We start from the raw sequence: 20,086 nt of genomic DNA, 5'->3' as shown, positions 1-20,086 counted from the left end.
TGTTAATCATATTTATTACAGCAGAGTTAGTCCAAACAAGAATTGGGCCCTATTGTGCTAGGCACTGTAGAAATACAGAGTAGACTGTTCCTGCCCTGAAGAACGTACAGTCTAAATGGAGAGGATGGACACAAGATGGGGGAAGGGGTATAACACACAAGCAGAGCGAACAGTGTGATGGCAGCCAGCTTCAGGTTAGTTCCACAATATTTTTGGGGGGCGAGGAGGGGAAATTTGGTTTACTTAAGAAGGAATCAGCAAAATGGAAAATAAAGGGAGAGGGTGAGAGGAAGCGGGAAATAGTGAAGCAAACAGTCAGTCAGCGCAGGGCAGAGAAAGTCAGAGCACATTCTATAGTTCTGATGGGAACGTGCAAAGATTCCTGTTTGTGGCAGTTCTGGGTCAGTGGGGTGCTGAAGGGAGGGGTGGCCCCCAACAGGGCCTCATTTTACCCCCTCCCCTGCAGTGCAGCAGTTCCTGTTTGGGAGCTTTAATCCTTACCAGCTGGAGTCTTAAGAGTTAGATGCCTAGGGGGCTAAGTGCCTAAGGCCTGTGGTATACATTAGGAAATTAGGTTGGTATAATTATAGCCCTCAAGGGTGTGAAAAATCCACACCCCTGAGTAACACAGTTAAACTGACCTAGTCCCCCCATGTAGACAGTGCTAGGTCAATGGGAGAATTCTCCTGTCAACCTAGCTACTGCCCCTTGGGGAGGTGGATTACCTACACTGACAGGAGAAGTCCTCCCCTCTGTGTAGGTAGGGTCTTCACTGAAGCACTACAGTGGCACAGTTGCAGGCACTGGTGCAGTGTTTTATGTATACAAAGGTCCTAAATGAGGCAGGCACCATCTGAATCTAAATACACTGTCAGTTCATATCTTTCCTTTTATTTGGAAACTATTGTCTCTGAAACACCCAAATAGAGAACAGCTGCCCCAAGCAGTTGGATCAAGCACAGATCCTGACTGGGGGAGTGGGGGCTGCCACAGAAGCTCAGAGAATGAAGCGGCAAACAAGAAAGTTAGTTACATGAAAGTGTTCTTTCTGTACTTGTAAATGGTATCGCTGATGTAAGTGCATTTAGTACAGCGGAGAACTCTAAAGTAGGATCCTGCTAATGTGTTTACTTCAGTGGTGTGTCATGTTAAACTTGGGGAGAAATCACTGAGGAGTCAGGGCAAATTTCAATTTTAAATGTACATGTTTTACCCAAAATTTGTGACTTCTGGATGTTTTTCCTTTTTCTGCATTACCGGCATTCCTCGCCCTGGCCCCAATTCCCAGACGCTCCACCTGTCCTCCACCTTGCAGCTCTGCCATAGGTTCCGCAGCCTGGAGGAGATCCTTGCTGCACTCTATCTGACAATGCAACAGCTATCTCCAAAGCCCATGACTTTTGATATTTAACCGCACCCAGAAAAACTGCAGGCTTCACAAATATGCTGCTCTACTCAAGTGACATCATGGTGCACAGGATTCTGAGGGGAGGGAGTGACCTGATTTCTGGTGACACTATTTTACGGACTCCATTTCATTAAAAGCAGAAGTGAAAATCTTTGGCCCCTTCCAGTCCCCAGCCTCACTCTGCCAGAGAAGTGAAGTTCAAATGCTTATGCTGGCATCTGTCCTTAGTTGCCAAACTTTTTTTTTTAAAGATGCTTAGAGAGCTAATTATCCCTATAAAAGAGGGGTGTGAGGGACAATAAGAACTGATACTGGAAGGTTTTGTGAGCAGTCTGGTGAGTTTTACCACTCAGACAGTCTTTAAAATAACCTCTGCCCGGAACAAGGCAATTTTAAGGCTACAGGACTGTAATGGTAATGTCTGGACATTAACTATTTAACTGACACAATCCACCCCCCTACTAGGAGGCAGAGGAAACATTGTTTTCTCCACCTCTGGAGAGGGAGCACACCATAGAGCTGGGATTAGCCCCTTGCTCTCAATCCATGCTTCATCCCTTAGACCAGGATGCCTCTCATACTGTTAAAATGGCCCCCCTGTGGTTAAAATGTACCCCTGTTTGGCTAAGCTGCAGGTAGCCAGATAGGAGGAAGATCAAGTGCCTTTGAACCACAGGTACTGACTTTTCTCCCGGTGGGTGCTCCACTCCCACTCCGCCCTGAGGCCATGCCCCCCTCCACCCTCTCCCCCGAGGCCCTGCCCTTGCCCCGCTTCTTCCTGCTCGGCCCTCTCTTCCAAAACCCCTTCCAACACCTCCTGCTCTGCTTGCTGCTCTGCTGGGCACCCCTGGGTTGGCCAACCAGCTGATTGGCAGCAGCCCGGCCAGAACCTTTGGGGTTGGTGGGTGCTCAGTGCCCCCTATTTTTTTTCCATGGGTGCTTGAGCTCCAGAGCACCCATGGAGTGCCCAGAGCACCCATGGGGCCTGTGCTTTGAACCATCTCAGACAGCACTGCCCCACAACTATAAATTAGTCTGCTTGCGTCTCCCACACTTCCAAAATTAAAGGGACCCAATGCCTGTAAGTTTCATAGGTGCCAAAGGTCAGTTTTGGGTAGCAATGGGAAAGACCATGAATAACCCATAATTTTTAGGAATAATCCTAATGACAGACTTTCACCCCTGTTTACATTGTTTAACATTTTCTGCACAAGGGAAAAAAAAAAGTCGTCACTCTGCACAAGGGAAAGGGCTAGAATCATTTTCTTTAAATGAAAGCTGCAATGTATAGGTTGTTCCAAATCAGGTTTCATGAGTCCTATGTCTGAGCCGGTTTCCACTCCCGCTCCCACTTCCCACCATCAGGTCCTTCACATTGTGGGATGATGGTTGTGATCTCAGTAGGGTCTCTGCTGGGCCTGGTATGACTTCTCTATTCAGATTTGGCATTCCTGGAGGATTTTTCAGGGCAAAGGTGCCCCAGAATGCATTGCAGGTTGCTGACCTGGGGAGCCTAGATTTGAACAGAGCAGCCATTTCAAGGTAGGCCATGAGACAGCAACTGACTGGAAGCTTGACAGTGGGATTATGATCTGGATTTTCATCAACGAGTCAGTTCGTCTGTGGGACAGGAGGGGTCTTTTCTGACCCTGAAGGTTTATGTGGAATGGCCAAGCATCTATTTAAAAGACCAACAATCTTAAAGTATTTCTCAGTCAGTACTCCCAAACCTGTCAGGGTCATTCCTGGGAACTACTGCGGTCTGGACAATTCCTGAGGAATCCTGTCTTGAAGTATTTTTTTGTCTTCTAATTTTGAAAGTAGGGCTTGTTTTTATTTTTAAGAGTAGTTGTCCATGCCACACTAAAACTAACTTCCTTCAGGCTGCAGCCATGCAGGTAGCAAATAATTTGTGTAAATACTATTAACGATATGGAGAATTGCTGCCCAGATTAGGATCTGCTGCCCTGGGGAACAGGGGGATCTGCAGGCGTAGTTGAATTTGTGCATTTCCACAAATACACATGGGAAGTTCCCCAAATGTTTGTCTGCATATTAGGAATATAGCCCCTGGATTTAAGGAAGTATGAGAGCCAGGAGAGCTGGGATGAACTGGGAAATAAACACAGTTTGGCAAACCTCTCTTAAAAATGGGGGAGTAAAGGAAATCACACTCAACGGGTGGGCTCCAAAAGAACTGGATTGCAATTTCTTCTATTGTTTTAATATCAGCCACTTCTGCATCACATCTGCCATTAACACTCCCACGTGTGCAATTGCCTCTCTGGCACACTGAGCTCACATCAGCTGTGAACATTTGAGCCTCCCTTTCAAATCAGCTTGTTAGTTTTGTTGTGTGGCAATTACTTGGTCCAGGAATGGTACATGTATACTTGGGAAGTTGAATACAATTGCAAACCTGCCTTATTTCCCTAAAGCACGCCTTACTGATTGCTGGGAGAATTATCATTATTTTAATTTAAGATCTCACAAGGGCCATTTGATTTTTGGATCAGAGAGTGATTCGGACATGAATGCTTTCCCTGTGTTTGCCTCTGTTTAAATTCAGAAGTAGTTTAAATAAAAAGTACCAAGGCAATTTACGGCCTTTTTTGTAAGCACTGTTTAAAATTTTTGCTACTTCCTAAATATGATTAATCAAAATCCTATATCCATATTTTTTTCTTAAAGGTTTTCCTGATCCAAAGTTGATCCAGTTGAAGTCAATGATAAGACTCCCACTGACTTCGAAGGCAGACCTTTGTATGTGGGCATAATACACAGAGGATTAGATTTTCATAGGACCTTCTTTAGCTGTACCTAGGGTTACCAACTTGGTAATATTTAAAAACCGGACACTACAGCAGGAGTGCCGGAACCTCTCCTGCCCTGCCACTTCCCCCTGAGACCCCGCCCCTGCCCCATCAGAACAGCCATACTGGGTCAGACCAAAGGTCCACCTAGCCCGGTATCCTGTCTTCTGACAGTGGCCAATGCCAGGTGCCCCAGAGGGAATGAACAGAACAGGTAATCATCAAGTGATCCATCCCCTGTCGCCCATTCCCAGCTTCTGGCAAACAGAGACTAGGGACACCATTCCTGCCCATCCTGGCTAATAGCCATTGATAGACTTATCCTCTGTGAACTTAGCTAGTTCTTTTTCGAACCCCGTGATAGTCTTTCTTGGCCTTCACAACATCCTCTGGCAAGGAGTTCCACCGGTTGACTGTGCGCTATGTGAAAAAATACTTCCTTTTGTTTGTTTTAAACCTGCTGCCTATTAATTTCATTTTGTGACCCCTAGTTCTTATGTTATGAGGAGTAAATAACACTTCCTTATTTACTTTCTCCACACCAGTCATGATTTTATAGACCTCTATCATATCCATCCCCCCTTAGTCGTCTCTTTTCCAAGCTGAAAAGTCCCAGTCTTATTAATCTCTCCTCATATGGCAGCTGTTCCATACTCCTAATCATTTTTGTTGCCCTTTTCTGAACCTTTTCCAATTCCAGTATATCTTTTTTGAGATGGGGTGACCACATTTGCACACAGTATTCAAGATGTGGAGTACAATGGATTTACACAGAGGCAGTGTGATATTTTTTGTCTTATTATCTATCCCTTTCTTAATGATTCCCAACATTCTGTTCACTTTTTTGACTGCCGCTGCACACTGAGTGGATGTTTTCAGAGAACAGTCCACAATGACTCCAAGATCTTTCTTGAGTGGTAACAGCTAATATAGACCCCATCGTTTTATATGCATAGTTGGAATTATGTTTTCCAATGTGCATTACTTTGCATTTATCAACATTGAATTTAATCTGCCATTTTGTTGCCCAGTTACTCAGTTTTGTGAGATCCTTTTGTAGCTCTTCACAGTCTGCCTGGGACTTAACTATCGTGATTAGTTTTGTATCATTTGCAAATCTTGCCACTTCACTGTTTACCCCTTTTTCCAGATAATTTGTGAATATGTTGAATAGGACTGGTTCCAGTACAGACCCCTGGGGGACACCACTATTTAGCTCTCTCCATTCTGAAAACTGACCATTGATTCCTACCCTTTATTTCCTATCTTTTAACCAGTTACCAGTCCCTGAGAGGACCTTCTCTCTTATCCCATGACAGCTTTCTTTGCTTAAGAGCCTTTGGTGAGGGACCTTGTCAAAGGCTTTCTGAAAATCTAAGTACACTATATCCACTGCATCCATCTTGTCCACACACTTGTTGACCCCCTCAAAGAATTCTAGTAGATTGGTGAGGAATGATTTCCCTTTACAGAAACCATGTTGATTCTTCCCCAACAAATTATGTTCATGTATGTGTCTGACAATTTTGTTCTTTACTATAGTTTCAACTAGTTTGCCCGGTACTGAAGTCAGGCTTACCGGCCTGTAATTGCCGGGGTCACCTCTGGAGCCCTTTTTAAAAATCGGTGTCACATTAACTATCCTCCAGTCATTTGTTACAGAAGCTGATTTAAATGATAGGTTACAAGCTACAGTTAGTAGTTCTACAATTTCACATCTGAGTTTCTTCAAAACTCTTGGGTGAATATCATCTGGTCCTGGTGACTTATTACTGTTTAATGTATCAATTTTTTCCAAAACCTCCTTTAACGACACGTCAATCTGGGACAGTTCCTCAGATTTGTCACCTAAAAAGAATGGCTCAGGTTTGGGAATCTTTCTCTCATCCTCAGCAGTGAAGACCAATGCAAAGATTTCATTTAGGTTCTCTGCAATGGCCTTATCGTCATTGAGTACTCCTTTAGTATCTTGACTTCCACTTTTTAAAGGATGCCTTTTGTCTCTCACTGCTTCTTTTACTTTGTTGTTTAGCCACGGTGGCACTTCTTTGGTTCTCTTACTATGTTTTTTTAATTTGGGGCATACATTTAAGTTGAGCCTCTGTTATGGTGTCTTTTAAAAAGTTTCCATGCAGCTTGTAGAGATTTCACTTTTGGCATAGTGATACAGAAATTAAAAGATACAAACTTCCTCATTTTTGTGTAGTTCCCCTTTCTGAAATTAAAAGCTATAGTGTGGGGCTGCTGTGGCATTTTTCCCGCCACAGGGATGTTAAACTTAATTATATTATGGTCACTACTACCATGTGGTCCAGCTATATTCACCTCTTAGACCAGATCCTGTGCTCCATTTAGGACTAAATCAAGAATTGCCTCTCCTCTTGTGAGTTCCAGGACTCGCTGCTCCAAGAAGCAGTCATTTAAGGTGTCAAGAAACTTTATCTCTGCATCCCATCCTGAGGTGACATGTACCTGTCAATATGGGGATAGTTGAAATCCCCCTTTATTATTGAGTTTTTTATTTTTATAGCCTTTCTACTCTCCCTGAGCACTTCACAGTCACTATCACCATCTTGGTCAGGTGGTTGGTAATATATCCTTGGTACCTACATGTACCACAACCACCAGCTCCTCCCCAGCACTACACATAAGTCTATCTAGATGTCTCAAGAGATCCGCAATCTTTGCACCAAGCAGGCAAGTCACCATGCGGTTCTCCCAGTCATCGCATATCCAGCTATGTATGTTTCTAATGATTGAATCGCCCATTACTAATACCTATCTCTTCCTAATAACTGGAGTTCCCTCCCCCGGAGAGGTATCCTAAGTGTGAAAGGATACCACAACATCATCTGGAAGGAGGGTCCCAACTAAGGGATTGTTTCCACCTGCTACAGCTGGATGTTCTCCTTCCCTGAGGCTTTCATCCTCCTCAACAGCACAGAGGCTGTCAGACCGGGGATGGAACTGTTCTACTGTGTCCTAGAAAGTCTCATCTATGTACCTCTCTGTCTCCCTTAGCTCCTCCAGTTCAGCCACTCTGGTCTCCAAAGCCAGTACACAGTCTCCGAGGGCCAGGAGCTCCTTGCACCGAATGCACACATATGCCACCTGCCCATAGAGCAGGTAATCATACATGCTGCATTGGGTGCAATAAATTGGATAGCCCCCACTTTGTTGCTGGAGTTCTGGCTGGATTCTCTTTTTACTCCTGCAGCTTGTTCCTTTGTTGATGTTTTGTTTTTATCAGGGGGTGGTTTGGGCTTTAAGTTTAAAGAATGTTATGTGTATCTAGGGCCCCCCCTCCCGCCCGCATGTTCCCTCTCTAAACTCCCTTGCAAAATTCCCATTAGCCACTCCTGTTCCCTAGCTCCTCTGGTCGCTTAGGAGCGGGCTTTTTAAAGTCTTCTTGAGTAGCCCCGGCCCCTGGTTAAGGGTTGACTTAGGGGTCAAAGCCTCGTTAAGAAGCTCTCAGCCTTGCCTAGCAGGCTCCTGGTCAGCACACAGTCCCCCAGACAAACAGACCACACGGTATATTTCAGTCAAGCAGCAAGCACCCCACCTCTTCCACTGAGCCCTGCCCCTGCCCAGCTTCTTCTCCTGAGACCCTGCCCCCATCCCCTCTCTTTCCTCCTAGCCCCCCATCGCTTGTTGCTTTCCCCCTCCCACACCTCCCGCCCAGGTCAGGAGGGACTTGCCTGTGGAGCTGGGGCTGGGAAGCTGCAGCTGCCTTACAAAGTTAGGAGGCGGCCCCTGCTGAATAGGAGCTGGAGTGGGTGAAAGCTCGGCGCCACCCCACCTCCCCTGCTCACAGTGACTGGACAATGGGTGTGTGGTCAGTAGATCTGACCGGCCGCTGTCAGGTCCCCTTTTCCACCGGACTTTCCAGTCGAAAACCGGGCACCTGGCCACCTTAGCTTTACCCTTTAAAATTGACTTTACATCTGAACTGCATGCACAAATCCTCATTTGCATGCACATGTGCTTCTTTTACACATGCAAGTACAAGTTTTACATATGCACACAAATGTGGGATCAACAGTGTTGGTGGGGAGCTTCATGAAAATGTAGCACAGAAAATGTAAGAGTACCGGTGTCTACATCAGTGCTTTTCATTCCTGCTCCTTCCCTGCTGATTTAATATGCCCAGATTGATTGATATGACTAATTAATTATCTGTTGGAACCCAGTAAGCAGACGTTTTAAAAAAACAATACATATTTATTGAACAAAATGTTCTTTCAAAATAAGAGCCTTTCAGCTTTATAGAAGTAGTTTAGACATGCTGCTAACTGGAGTTCAGAGAAAAAGGAAGTTGAGATACTACAAGCCTTTATTTGAGAGATGGATCCAAAACCCATTAAGTCAATGGAAGACTTTCTATTGATTTCAGTGGGCTTTGAATCAAGACCTTGGACTGCTGCTTAGGGAAGTGCTTGCTTAGCCCACACTCATGTGGATGGGGTTCTCCAAATTAGATATAAATAAAAAAACAACTGCAAACTTTAACACAGTTGTAAAGGTGGCCTGCATTGCTGTGAGTAAAGCTTGTGTGGGTGTGCAGTGTTTCTGACTCGGGTGATCTTGTGAATGTTGTAATATTTGTTGTTTTTTTTTAAGCCCCAATTCCTGGAGTCAAGTGATTATGTGAGAATCTCAGCTTTCATTTCCAAATAAAGTGTGTTTCTAGCCCTCACTGCTGTGGAGAAAATGTGACACAAATGTATCCTAAAGGATGTGAAACCAGAAGACAAATGAAAAGAATTAAAACTTATTTATTTATATTTGTAAGCCACTCCTATGCTTTCTTGACCCATGATTTTTGAAATGTTGGGGTTGGCTCTGTGTGTGTGTGTGTGTGTGTGTGTGTGTGTGAGAGAGAGAGAGAGATGGGGGTGGTCAAAGCTCTTCCATGCGCCATTTGTTTCTGCTGTGGGAGAAGTGCAAGAACATTGTATTTAATGAGGCTTGGTTTAACTTCCAGCTGTGAACACGGGATTAGTCATATTCTGTGCTTAACCAACTTTTAAATAATTTTATTGGAAGCCACTTTTATCTGTTTATGGAGACAGAGATTGAAAAAGGCCAAATCACAGTATGAAAAGCTATGAAGTGGTAATATCATATAATTTATTAACGCATAAAGAGGTGCAAATCACACAGACCTCAATGGTTAAGTGTGAAAAAATTCAAAGAATGGTTCAGAAAAGCTAAGGAGTAGCTTGAAAGAATTCAAGATGAACATTTCCAATAAGAATTCAGGGGAATGTACAGAGAAACATCAATCTCTGCTTTTTCGTGCGCAAGAGAATCTTAATCCTTGTGATGTCTCACTGACAACCTTGGACATTGAAGTTGGCTAACCATGTGTCCCCACAGTCTCTCTCAGATGTCTCAGTCATGACCTGCAGAGATGTCCTATAGGGCTGGGAAGAGAGCAAATTCCAAAGCTGGTTGAATTTTTATCATTGGTACATTTCTTTTTAGGGGAAAAAATGCCTTTTTGACCAAACTGAAAATTGTTGTGGAAAATTTAATTTGTTTTTTCAATTAAAAATTAATTGAAATTTTTGGTAATGATATTCCTTTTCCAGTTTGGCTTTCAGTACAAATTTTTGGTTTTTGAAAATGAATTTTTTTTACCAAAAATGGTTTTCAAAATGAAGAATTCTTAGCTTTCCAGTTTGGGTTTTTCATAAAATAACGGTAACAAAAACCTTAAGAGATTTGTGGGAAAGTAACAAAAAAAAATTTCAAAATATCCCATGAAAATTCATCATAATTTTTTGGCCGGCTCTAGCTAATTCTCTCTGGCCATTCATGCCCCAGCCAATGGGCTCAATTCTCCCCTGCATCTCAGCTTAGTTCATGTAGACATGGTCCCAGCTTTAGTTAGAACAGCTGAGGGGTTGGTCTAATTTAAACCAGTGGAGAATCAGCTCTACTCCTTCTGGCCTTGGAATCTATGCTCCTGCCCCACCACTGCCATATCCATCCCTTTCCCAGCACACCCTCATACTGGGGTTTGGAGACCAGCTTAGCGCAAGTGCCAGCTTCACTGCTTCTGTTGAACTGATACTTGTGAGTGGTTCTCCTCTGCAAGATGAATTCTCCACTGGCCAATTTTTGGCTGGAATCCATCCGCTTTGCCCCACCTGAGCAACACAAAGTGACCAAAGGAGACTGGAGATTGTGGCCCAACAAGACTACTCCCAGGCTTAAAGTTATACATGGATTTAAGCACCGGGCTGAATCGGTGCCTCAGTCCTTAGCGTCTCCATGAGTTTGCCAACAAAAGGGGCTGATTGTGGAGCTGACTGTTGTGCTGCAGACACCTTCCACTGGTCTGAGACTCCCAAACTTATTGCATGCAAGCCACAGAACAGCCGCTGAATGGCAATGGAAACAACTCCATTTTGTATTTTAGTACTTATGGATGTAAGAGACTAAAAGCCCTGGATCTGAGCCCCAGCAACAACCTCAGCTGTTCCAGTCCTTGGTCTCTCTCTCTCTTGAGCAAAGATTGCCAGTTGGGTGATTATAATTATATACTGTATTTTCATTTGAGCTGATTACTTGAGCCTCACATGAGTTATTGGACTGATCTTTCTCTGCTGGTATAAAAATGAAAAGACAAGACAACCATTCTCGAATGTTAATGATGTATTAAAGCTCCTTGTCTCCGTTTCTACAGAGGACAGAGACCATTGTTACTGGCACTGATATTTATTGTTTATACCCCATGGAGATGCTGATAACAAATATTTTTAAAATAGTAGTTTTACATGCTGAAATCTTCTGCTAAACCTCTTATTAACAATCTCCTGCTATTCATTAATGCTTCCCCACAGCATTATCTCTCCTCTGTCAATTAAGAACTCCAATTATCAGCACTTTAACCAAATGACATCTGCTGCTTTGCCTCTTCAAATCTTCATTTACCACTCCCTGTATAAGCAAAAGCCAGTGAGATGTACAATCTGAAATCTACAGGCCTGATTCTGTTCTCAGATCATCAGTTTTTGCACCTATTGACACAAGAGGAGTTACTCCTGATTTGGTGTTGTGTAAGGCTAAGATCCAGTCATATCTTAAAAATCTAAACACACGCACACACACACACACAAATAAATTCTGTATTTTTCATTGGAACCCCAGCTGTTTTCTGTGCCACTTTTTCTCAAAGGTCCCTGATGCATCTTGTTCCCACAGTTGTCATCTTGTTCCAGAAGAGAGAAACACAAAAGGATTTTGGGTGTGTCACCTGTGAAATTGACTTGAGCTTCCTACTGGATGGAGCACTGGATTCAGGAGACTTGTGTTCTTCTTCCCTGCGCTGCCACTGGCCTGCTAGGTGACCGTGGGCAAGTCAGGTTACCTTCTGCGCTTCTGTTTTCCTATCTATAAAATAGGGATAATAATACCGACCTTTTCTAAAAAGCACTTCGAGATCTGCTGATTAAAAGTGCTATACGTGACATAGAAGATATTAAACAGAGGGGTCTTTAATTTCATCCCTTAACTTTCCTTTCATCTGCAGTATTTTGAGAAGTGTCTCTTCTTTCAAAAAAACCCCCCACCCAAACAATAAACAGTCAGGTCCCAAAATACCAAATGCTCATGTAAATTTAAGCACACATGAGCAGTCCCATTGAAGCTAATGGGACTGCTCAGATGTTCTTAACGTCGTACATGTGTTTTGCTGAAGCATGATTGGTAACAATATCTTTAATGGCTGAAACTTAATTCAGTTCTTAGTTCACGTCATAATGGATTGTAGGGGAGACGGTAGGATGGGAGCTGAGGAAGTAATGGCTTAGGGTTTACTTACTGGCATTTACAAATGCAGCTGCAAAGCACTGAAGAACTGCCTTGAAGCCAGATGAAGATGTGCAGCCTCCATTTAGGTCCTGACCAAGGATGCTGATGGTTTCAGCTACTGGAAATACCAAAAGCAATATGGCCAACCCTGTTTGTGCCGTCTTACATGTGCTGGTGCTTTGTGGCCAGAGTATAAAATCCAGAGGATTGCTTCTTGTGTTCAGGTCAGAGGCGCTGTGACCATGGGGTTTTTTACCTTTCTCTGCAGTATAGAGTGCAGGTCACTTGCCAAGATCGTTTGGGTATATCTCATCTAATCCATTCCTTGGGCACTGGTGCACCTCAGTCCCGTCTGTTCACTGCCGGCGGCACACTGTAATTTAATCTCATGTGGGCTGTAATACTTTAGACTAATTTTGATTGTTGGGGTTAGTGTGCAGGTGCTGTGTGGTATTAGTGGTCTGTGATGTACAGGAGGTCAGACTAGATGATCTGGTGGTTTCTTCTGACCTTAAACTCTGTGACTCTGTTAATCCGGATTTGAGAGCATTACCCTGCTGACAACCCTGGCCATCAACTCTGGCCGTACGTACGTACGTGTGTCTGTGTGTGTGTGAGAGAGTGAGAGATCAATTTCAGTGGGAGTTGGATGGCTAAATACTCTAGTCAGCTTTGAAGATCTTACCCGTATTATGTATGTTCCTCATGTGAAGCTAGTTGACAACTTGTATGTAAAGCTTCTGTCTCAATCATCAAATTAAGTGTATTCTAGTCAAAACTGTATTCATAGGGAAGAGTCATCTCCCTCCACGCCCTTAATGCTGTGTAAAAGGTCTGGGGTGGTGTTGAGGACCCATAAAAGCTCTGTATTGAACAGGTGGAGAATTCTTCTGGTTCAGATAATATGGAAAACAGCCATAAAACTGTCTTCTGAGCACCTCCTCACAAGCGCTGGCACAGAGGGCGTGCAGGGAAGGGCAGAGCTGGAGGTGGGAAGGGCACGTTGGGAGTGGGGTCACTGCACTTAATGCTGCAGGGATTCTGGGTAGTGCTGCAGTCCATAGGCATCTGGGGATAGGTTGTTTAGATGGTCTATGTTGCTCTAGGGGCTGCAAAGCAGCCCAGGATCAAGAGGGTGCAAAGGTGGCTTAACGCCACCTAAATCACACTCCTTTTAAGAGGCGCAGCACAGAATGTCACCCCTCATTCTTGTGGTCAGGCCTAGTGATATGAGAACATGGCCAGGAGGCAGAAATTCTTGGTTCTGTCCCCCACCCTTCCACTGACTTGCTGTGGGATCCTGGACAAGTCATTTAAGGCCTTTTTTTTCTGATTTTACTTACATCAGTGTAAATCAGAAGTAACTTGACTGAAGTCAATGATGTAATGCTGAGATTAATCATGCTGAATATTATAGCACAGGTATGGCTATTGAATTCAAGAGGTGTTCTTGTGAGGTAAGGTATTATTCAGTATAAGTAAGGGTATACAAATTTTGCCAATTTTGTCCAAGGTTCCCCATCTTTAAAATAGGGATATTAGGCTATTTATGCTTATTTGTCTGATAAGGGGTTCTGTGAGTTTTAATTTATCAATGTTTGTAAAGGCCTTTGAGCTCAAATATTATCTTGTCAAAGCCTGAATGTTAAAAAGGTCCTATTTTAGTAATCTGTAATAAAGATTAAAGTTTACCATGACAATAAAGTGTCTTTTCTTTTTTATTTTAATTAAGATTTAAGTTGTATAATATTCTTTTGTTCCCTTCTAGCTGACTGACCGCAACAGCTTGCCAAGAAATTTCATTAAGGTAGCAAGATCTAATAAATTTTTAAGCTGTGAGTTTTTTGGATCTGTGGGACTGCCTCTGAGTATTGGTGGTGGCTGTTTGGTGCTCTGGTGGATCTTTCTTTCAGAGGCTTATGTTGGCAATTTCCGGTTGGCAATTTCCATTTTTAATCATCTGCATGTATTAAATGCACTCCTAATTATTTCTAACTTTTCTGCTCTGCACTGGTGATAAAGATATGGGTAAGTCTGTCAAAACTCAGACTGTACTATCAAAAATTACTATTCAAATCAAAGCCATTTGCCAGTGCGAGGAGCACACAGCTAAATGGCTTCTGGACCAGTATGCGTCTGGAATAATAGCAAAAGCTTTCAAACTAAATCTTCCATTTAATTACCCAGATGCAAACAACTGATTGTTGAGTGTCAAAATTGAGGCAATTTCAATTACTAGAACAATTATGATGCAGTGAATTGCTGCCTGTAGGTGGTAAAGTATATACACCACAGCAACAGGAAGGTGACTTAGATAATGTATTGTCGTACTGTCCATAAACACATTGCCCCCTCCCTAAATTAACCCTTACAATAGTCTACAGGCCTTCCTCAGTAAATTGCACCGAGACACTGCAGATGACATGTGTTTCCAGCTTCTGATATCTCCCACCCTCCTTTCAGCTGTCAAATTTGAAGGAACTCAGCCCCTGGCTGCCCAGTTCTTCACCAGCCTCACTTGTCTAATCTGCTTCCTAACCTGTGTCCCCATATATGAGCTCGTTCCTACCTCCTCCCTAGTTTCAGAGCCTTTGCACTACAACATAGACATGTTCTTTCACTGTCTTTTCTACCTAACCCTAATTCTATCCATCACTCACTCACTCACTCTCTGAACTCTGGCCCCAATTCCACCAACCTCTATATGCTAGTTCCCACCCAGCGCTACAACCCAACCTCCCCACTCCCCACAGCTGCCTCTGTTACCTACCTGCACAAGAGCCTGAGCTAATCAGCTTCTGATTTACCCCCACCTCCCCTATTTCCTCCACAAATGAAATCAGAGTGCTTCCATATACACAGCCAATCAGGATTCCAGCACTCAGATTGCTAACTTTCCACATGTCTCCTGCCTGAAGCCTACGTTTCAGAGTAGCAGCCATGTTAGTCTGTATCCGCAAAAAGAACAGGAGTACTTGTGGCATCTTAGAGACTAACAAATTTATTAGAGCATAAGCTTTCGTGGGCTACAGCCCACTTCATCGGATGCATAGAATGGAACATACAGTAAGAACATATATACACATACACACACCTACACATACAGAGAAGGTGGAAGTTGCCATACAAACTGTAAGAGGCTAATTAATTAAGATGAGTTATTATCAGCAGGAGAAAAAAACTTTTGTAGTGGTACTCAAGTTGGCCCATTTAGACAGTTGACAAGAAGGTGTGAGGATACTTAACATAGGGAAATAGATTCAATATATGTAATGACCCAGCCACTCCCAGTCTCTATTCAAACCCAAGTTAATGGTATCTAGTTTGCATATTAATTCAAGCTCAGCAGTTTCTCATTGGAGTCTGTTTTTGAAGCTTTTCTGTTGCAAAATTGCCACCCTTAAATCTTTTACTGAGTGGCCAGAGAGGTTGAAGTGTTCTCCTACCGGTTTTTGAATGTTATGATTCCTGATGTCAGATTTGTGTCCATTTATTCTTTTGCATAGAGACTGTCTGGTTTGGCCAATGTACATGGCAGAAGGGCACTGCTGGCACATGATGGCATATATCACATTGGTAGATGTGCAGGTGAATGAGCCCCTGATGGCATGGCTAATGTGATTAGGTCCTATGATGGTGTCACTTGAATAAATATGTGGACAGAGTTGGCATTGGAACAGGCCCAACAAAGAAAATAACAGAACACCACTAGCTGTCACCTTCAGCCCCCAACTAAAACCTCTCCAGCACATCATCAAAGAGTTACAACCTATCCTGAAAAATGATCCCTCACTCTCACAGATCTTGGGAGACAGACCAGTCCTCGCTTACAGACAGCCCCCCAACCTGAAGCAAATACTCTCCAGCAACCACACACCTCACAACAAAAACACTAACCCAAGAACCTATCCTTGCAACAAAGCCCAATACCAACTCTGTCCACATATTTATTCAAGTGACACCATCATAGAACCTAATCAGATTAGCCATGCCATCAGGGGCTCGTTCAGTTCATATATATACACATATATATCCTCTTACTCTATGTTCCATTCTGTGCATCCGATGAAGTGGGCTATAGCCCACGAAAGCTTATGCTCTAATAAATTTGTTAGTCTCCAAGGTGCAACAAGTACTCCTGTTCTTTTTTTGAAGCCTACGTGGTGTTCTAGACCTTTAGCGTGAAGCCAAAATAATCAGAGTGAAATTAGCCCCTATGGAGAGGGCCAGGGCCTATAAAGCAATAAAGTCCCTTAATCATTCAAATGGTCCAGATGTCTTTTCCTGCCTCACTGGATGGGGTGAATTTCACCTTAAATATTTAAATTAGACAAAAATCAAACCCTGAGCTGGTGGGAGAGTGGAGCAGACACTAAAAATGGAAATTGTCCATCTCTCTAGAGGTTGGGATGTTGGTGTGACATGTACACACTTTAGAGGAAAATCTTTTACAATGCTGTTGACAAAAATATAGTATATTGCAACTGTTGAGTTTATAGCAGATCTAAGGATCCTTTCCATTTAGTTTTACTGCATGCTAAGATATAATTTCCTCTAAAGCTCTGTTACATAACAGGTGTAATACAGTTATGATATTATGACCTGTGTGTATCATTTAAAAGTGATCAAAAATCATGGCTACCCTCCAAGTTCAGGAATCTGCATTTCTCCTGAAAGAATAGATGACACCACCAATGCCAGTAACACTTCAAGAAAATGTGTGTTTTAGTGGCCTCTTCTATTCTTGCAAGGAAAACTCAGAGCCTTGAATGCGAGGCTTAGCAGGTAAGTCAAAAGTAAATGAATCTCAGCTATTCTGTTTTAAAATATCATGCTCTGTGCCTAATTGGTTTGTGGTTCTGGATCTTCAATATACTTTGTGTGTGTGTAACATTTCCCGTTCACCTTTCATAATGCTTCTGCTCAGAACTTACAACAGTCTGAATATCATTTTCCAATGTAAAAGCTCTGCTGTTCGGTTTAAAATGAATGTTAGTGGACTAAAGGCCAAGTTCTGATTTTATACGCGTTTTACACCATTCCAAGGCTATTGGCTTTATGGAGTTACTCCTGATTTACATGTGGGGGGGGGGAAGAGGGGGATAAATGAAAGCATAATCAGAGCCTATGTCTGTCAGGTTGCCATAGGAAAGTCCTTTTCATATGGAGGGGGGAAAAAACCTCCTGATGTAATGGCTCACCTTGCCAGGCAAGGAGCTGAGCCCACCAGTATAACACACAATCAGCTGTCTCTCTAACTCAGCATCAAGAAGTTTAAAATGGTTGAAAGATGAAGCTTACAGTGCAGTGTCTAAAAATTATGACCCCCTGGGATTTCCAGAGTCTGTAACATTGTCTGCAGTTGTCCACTCAGTGCTTCCCAATCCCCTCCTGAATGGACTCCACTGACAGTAAATAAAAACTCCAGACACGCAAGTTATCATTAGAAGATGCTCTTCAACAGCACTGGGCTTCACAAGAGTGATGCGTCTTTCTGTTTTCCATGCAAATGGGACTAGCAAATGTCAGCTTTGACAGACTGTGGGAAGGTAAAAAGGAAAAAAAATTACCCAAGAGGTAAACAAACAAACACAGACAATCTGACAGAACAACCTAGGGAAAAGGTTCTAATACTTCAGTAGCATGCGGACACAAATGGAGAATTTACTTTTTTTCCCCTCCTGTAGAGATCTTAGGCTATTTCAGCTGACGACAAAGGAGAGAATAGTATTTTCAATTAATGAGCACTTGTATAAGCTCGGTTCCGAATGCTAATTCATTGATTATTGGAAGCTGAAAATGTCATTTTCTAATATTCCTGGGTTATTTTAGAACATAATTCTAATTTAAATAGTTCCCTAGCTTTACTAATCTTATACATAAATATATATGAGGAAGATCTGGGTGGCTGTCAAGGAAATTTGGGTCTTTCTCTGTTTAACTTTAATATAGGAATGGTCCATTTTATTATATCCTAGTGTATAGGAATTAGGTCCTATTTGTTAAAAGAAAAGGAGTACTTGTGGCACCTTAGAGACTAACAAATTTATTTGAGCATAAGCTTTCGTGAGCTACAGCTCACTTCATCGGATGCATACAGTGACTGCACTGGGGGAAACTTTGATGGGCTGTCAATGATGGAAGTATCTGACAGGAAAGTAAATGTGTTTAGGAAGCAGTGGTTTGGTGTGTATGCTCCATTTTTCTCTATCTGAGTCTCATAGTTTTGGAGAAATCTATTGAAATGGGTGCAAATGTAACATGATGCCTATGAGTCGGTTGGTGGCAGTGCAGATTGAACTCAGGACCTCTGGTTCTAAAACACCAACCTCTACTGCCTGAGTTGAAAGACTGTTCATAGAATCATAGAATATCAGGGTTGGAAGGGACCTCAGGAGGTCATTTAGTCCAACCCCCTGCTCAAAGCAGGTCCGATCCCCAATTAAATCATCCCAGCCAGGGCTTTGTCAAGCCTGACCTTAAAAACTTCTAAGGAAGGAGATTCCACCACCTCCCTAGGTAATGCATTCCAGTGTTTCACCACCCTCCTAGTGAAAAAGTTTTTCCTAATATCCAACCTAAATCTCCCCCACTGCAACTTGAGACCATTACTCCTTGTTCTGTCATCTGCTACTACTGAGAACAGTCTAGATCCATCCTCTTTGGAACCCCCTTTCAGGTAGTTGAAAGCAGCTATCAAATCCGCCCTCATTCTTCTCTTCCGCAGACTAAACATCCCCAGTTCCCTCAGCCTCTCCTCAGAAGTCATGTGTTCCAGTCCCCTAATCATTTTTGTTGCCCTCCGCTGGACTCTTTCCAATTTTTCCACATCCTTCTTGTAGTGTGGGGCCCAAAACTGGACACAGTACTCCCAGATGAGGCCTCACCAGTGTCGAATAGAGGGGAACGATCACATCCCTTGATCTGCTGGCAATGCCCCTACTTATACAGCCCAAAATGCCATTGGCCTTCTTGGCAACAAGGGCACACTGTTGACTCATATCCAGCTTCTCGTCCACTGTAACCCCTAGGTCCTTTTCTGCAGAACTGCTGCCGAGCCATTCCGTCCCTAGTCTGTAGCGGTGCATGGGATTCTTCCGTCCTAAGTGCAGGACTCTGCACTTGTCCTTGTTGAACCTCATCAGATTTCTTTTGGCCCAATCCTCCAATTTGTCTAGGTCCCTCTGTATCCTATCCCTACCCTCCAGCGTTTCTACCTCTCCTCCCAGTTTAGTGTCCTTTGCAAACTTGCGGAGGGTGCAATCCACACCATCCTCCAGATCATTTATGAAGATATTGAACAAAACCGGCCCCAGGACTGACCCTTGGGGCACTCCACTTGATACCGGCTGCCAACTAGACATGAAGCCACTGTTCTGTTAGGTAAACCTGTACCAGGCTCATCAAGGACTGTATGTTGCTCAGCCACTAGAAGGGGGACAGAGTTCCACACTGAGTAATTGATGGACACTCTGTTTGACTACAATGGGAGTTGAATTGGAGCTAAGTGAGACCTTGCACTTAAATGATATTATGTGCCTGATCCTGCTTTCTTTGTGTACCCAGAAAGCCAATGGGAAGTACTGCATACAAAAAAGGAAAGCAGGATCAGGCCCTTAGATCAGTGTGTGCTTTGGGATGCATCTTGTTCTTTAAGGACTTGCTCCTGCTCCCATTAGAAGCAGGACTGACTCCTAACTAAGTTCAGTGGTGTGAAGCTTTTCATCGTATGAAGGATTTTCTTTCACAAGACTTGTAAAATTACTTTACTGAACAGTGATTTACTAAAGACCTGCTGCCTGGTAACTAAGATCATCTCCAAACAGTGATGGAGAACAGAGGTGATCAGCAATTGTGCTTTTAAATGCCATTCTGATGAGAAAAGTAATTTAGGAGTCACTTCCATCTCAGTAATGAAAATTGGGCAAGGGAATAAGGGATTTCATTTTGTGAGTGAACTAACAATGCAAATACCAGGATTTTTAATTTAGGTTTAAATGGTGTAATAGTTTCTCATTTTGATGCATCATTAGTCATATTGCCT

General features: G+C 43.1%; 1 protein-coding gene across 4 annotated transcripts in view; it reads left to right on the top strand.

Annotated features, from left to right (window-relative positions):
• The window catches only part of CCDC85C (coiled-coil domain containing 85C), a 159,952-nt gene that overhangs the window by 100,215 nt on the left and 39,651 nt on the right, over positions 1-20,086 (top strand). For 3 of the 4 annotated variants that reach the window (XR_006291936.1, XM_027827305.3, XM_043550119.1), the window contains exon 3: positions 13,811-13,849. The exons of the other annotated variant lie outside the window; for it this stretch is intronic. Coding sequence is in view for 2 of the 3 variants with exons in the window: in XM_027827305.3 (XP_027683106.1) it covers positions 13,811-13,849 (39 nt within the window). In the remaining variant the exon portion in view is untranslated. The remainder of the gene's footprint in view (positions 1-13,810; positions 13,850-20,086) is intronic. 4 annotated transcript variants of the gene reach the window in all.

This window comes from Chelonia mydas, chromosome 6 (genome assembly GCF_015237465.2).
Source record: "Chelonia mydas isolate rCheMyd1 chromosome 6, rCheMyd1.pri.v2, whole genome shotgun sequence".
NCBI classification, from domain to species: Eukaryota; Metazoa; Chordata; order Testudines; family Cheloniidae; genus Chelonia; species Chelonia mydas.
Note: the sequence above shows the minus strand (reverse complement) of the source record. Positions and strands in the feature narration are given on the sequence as shown.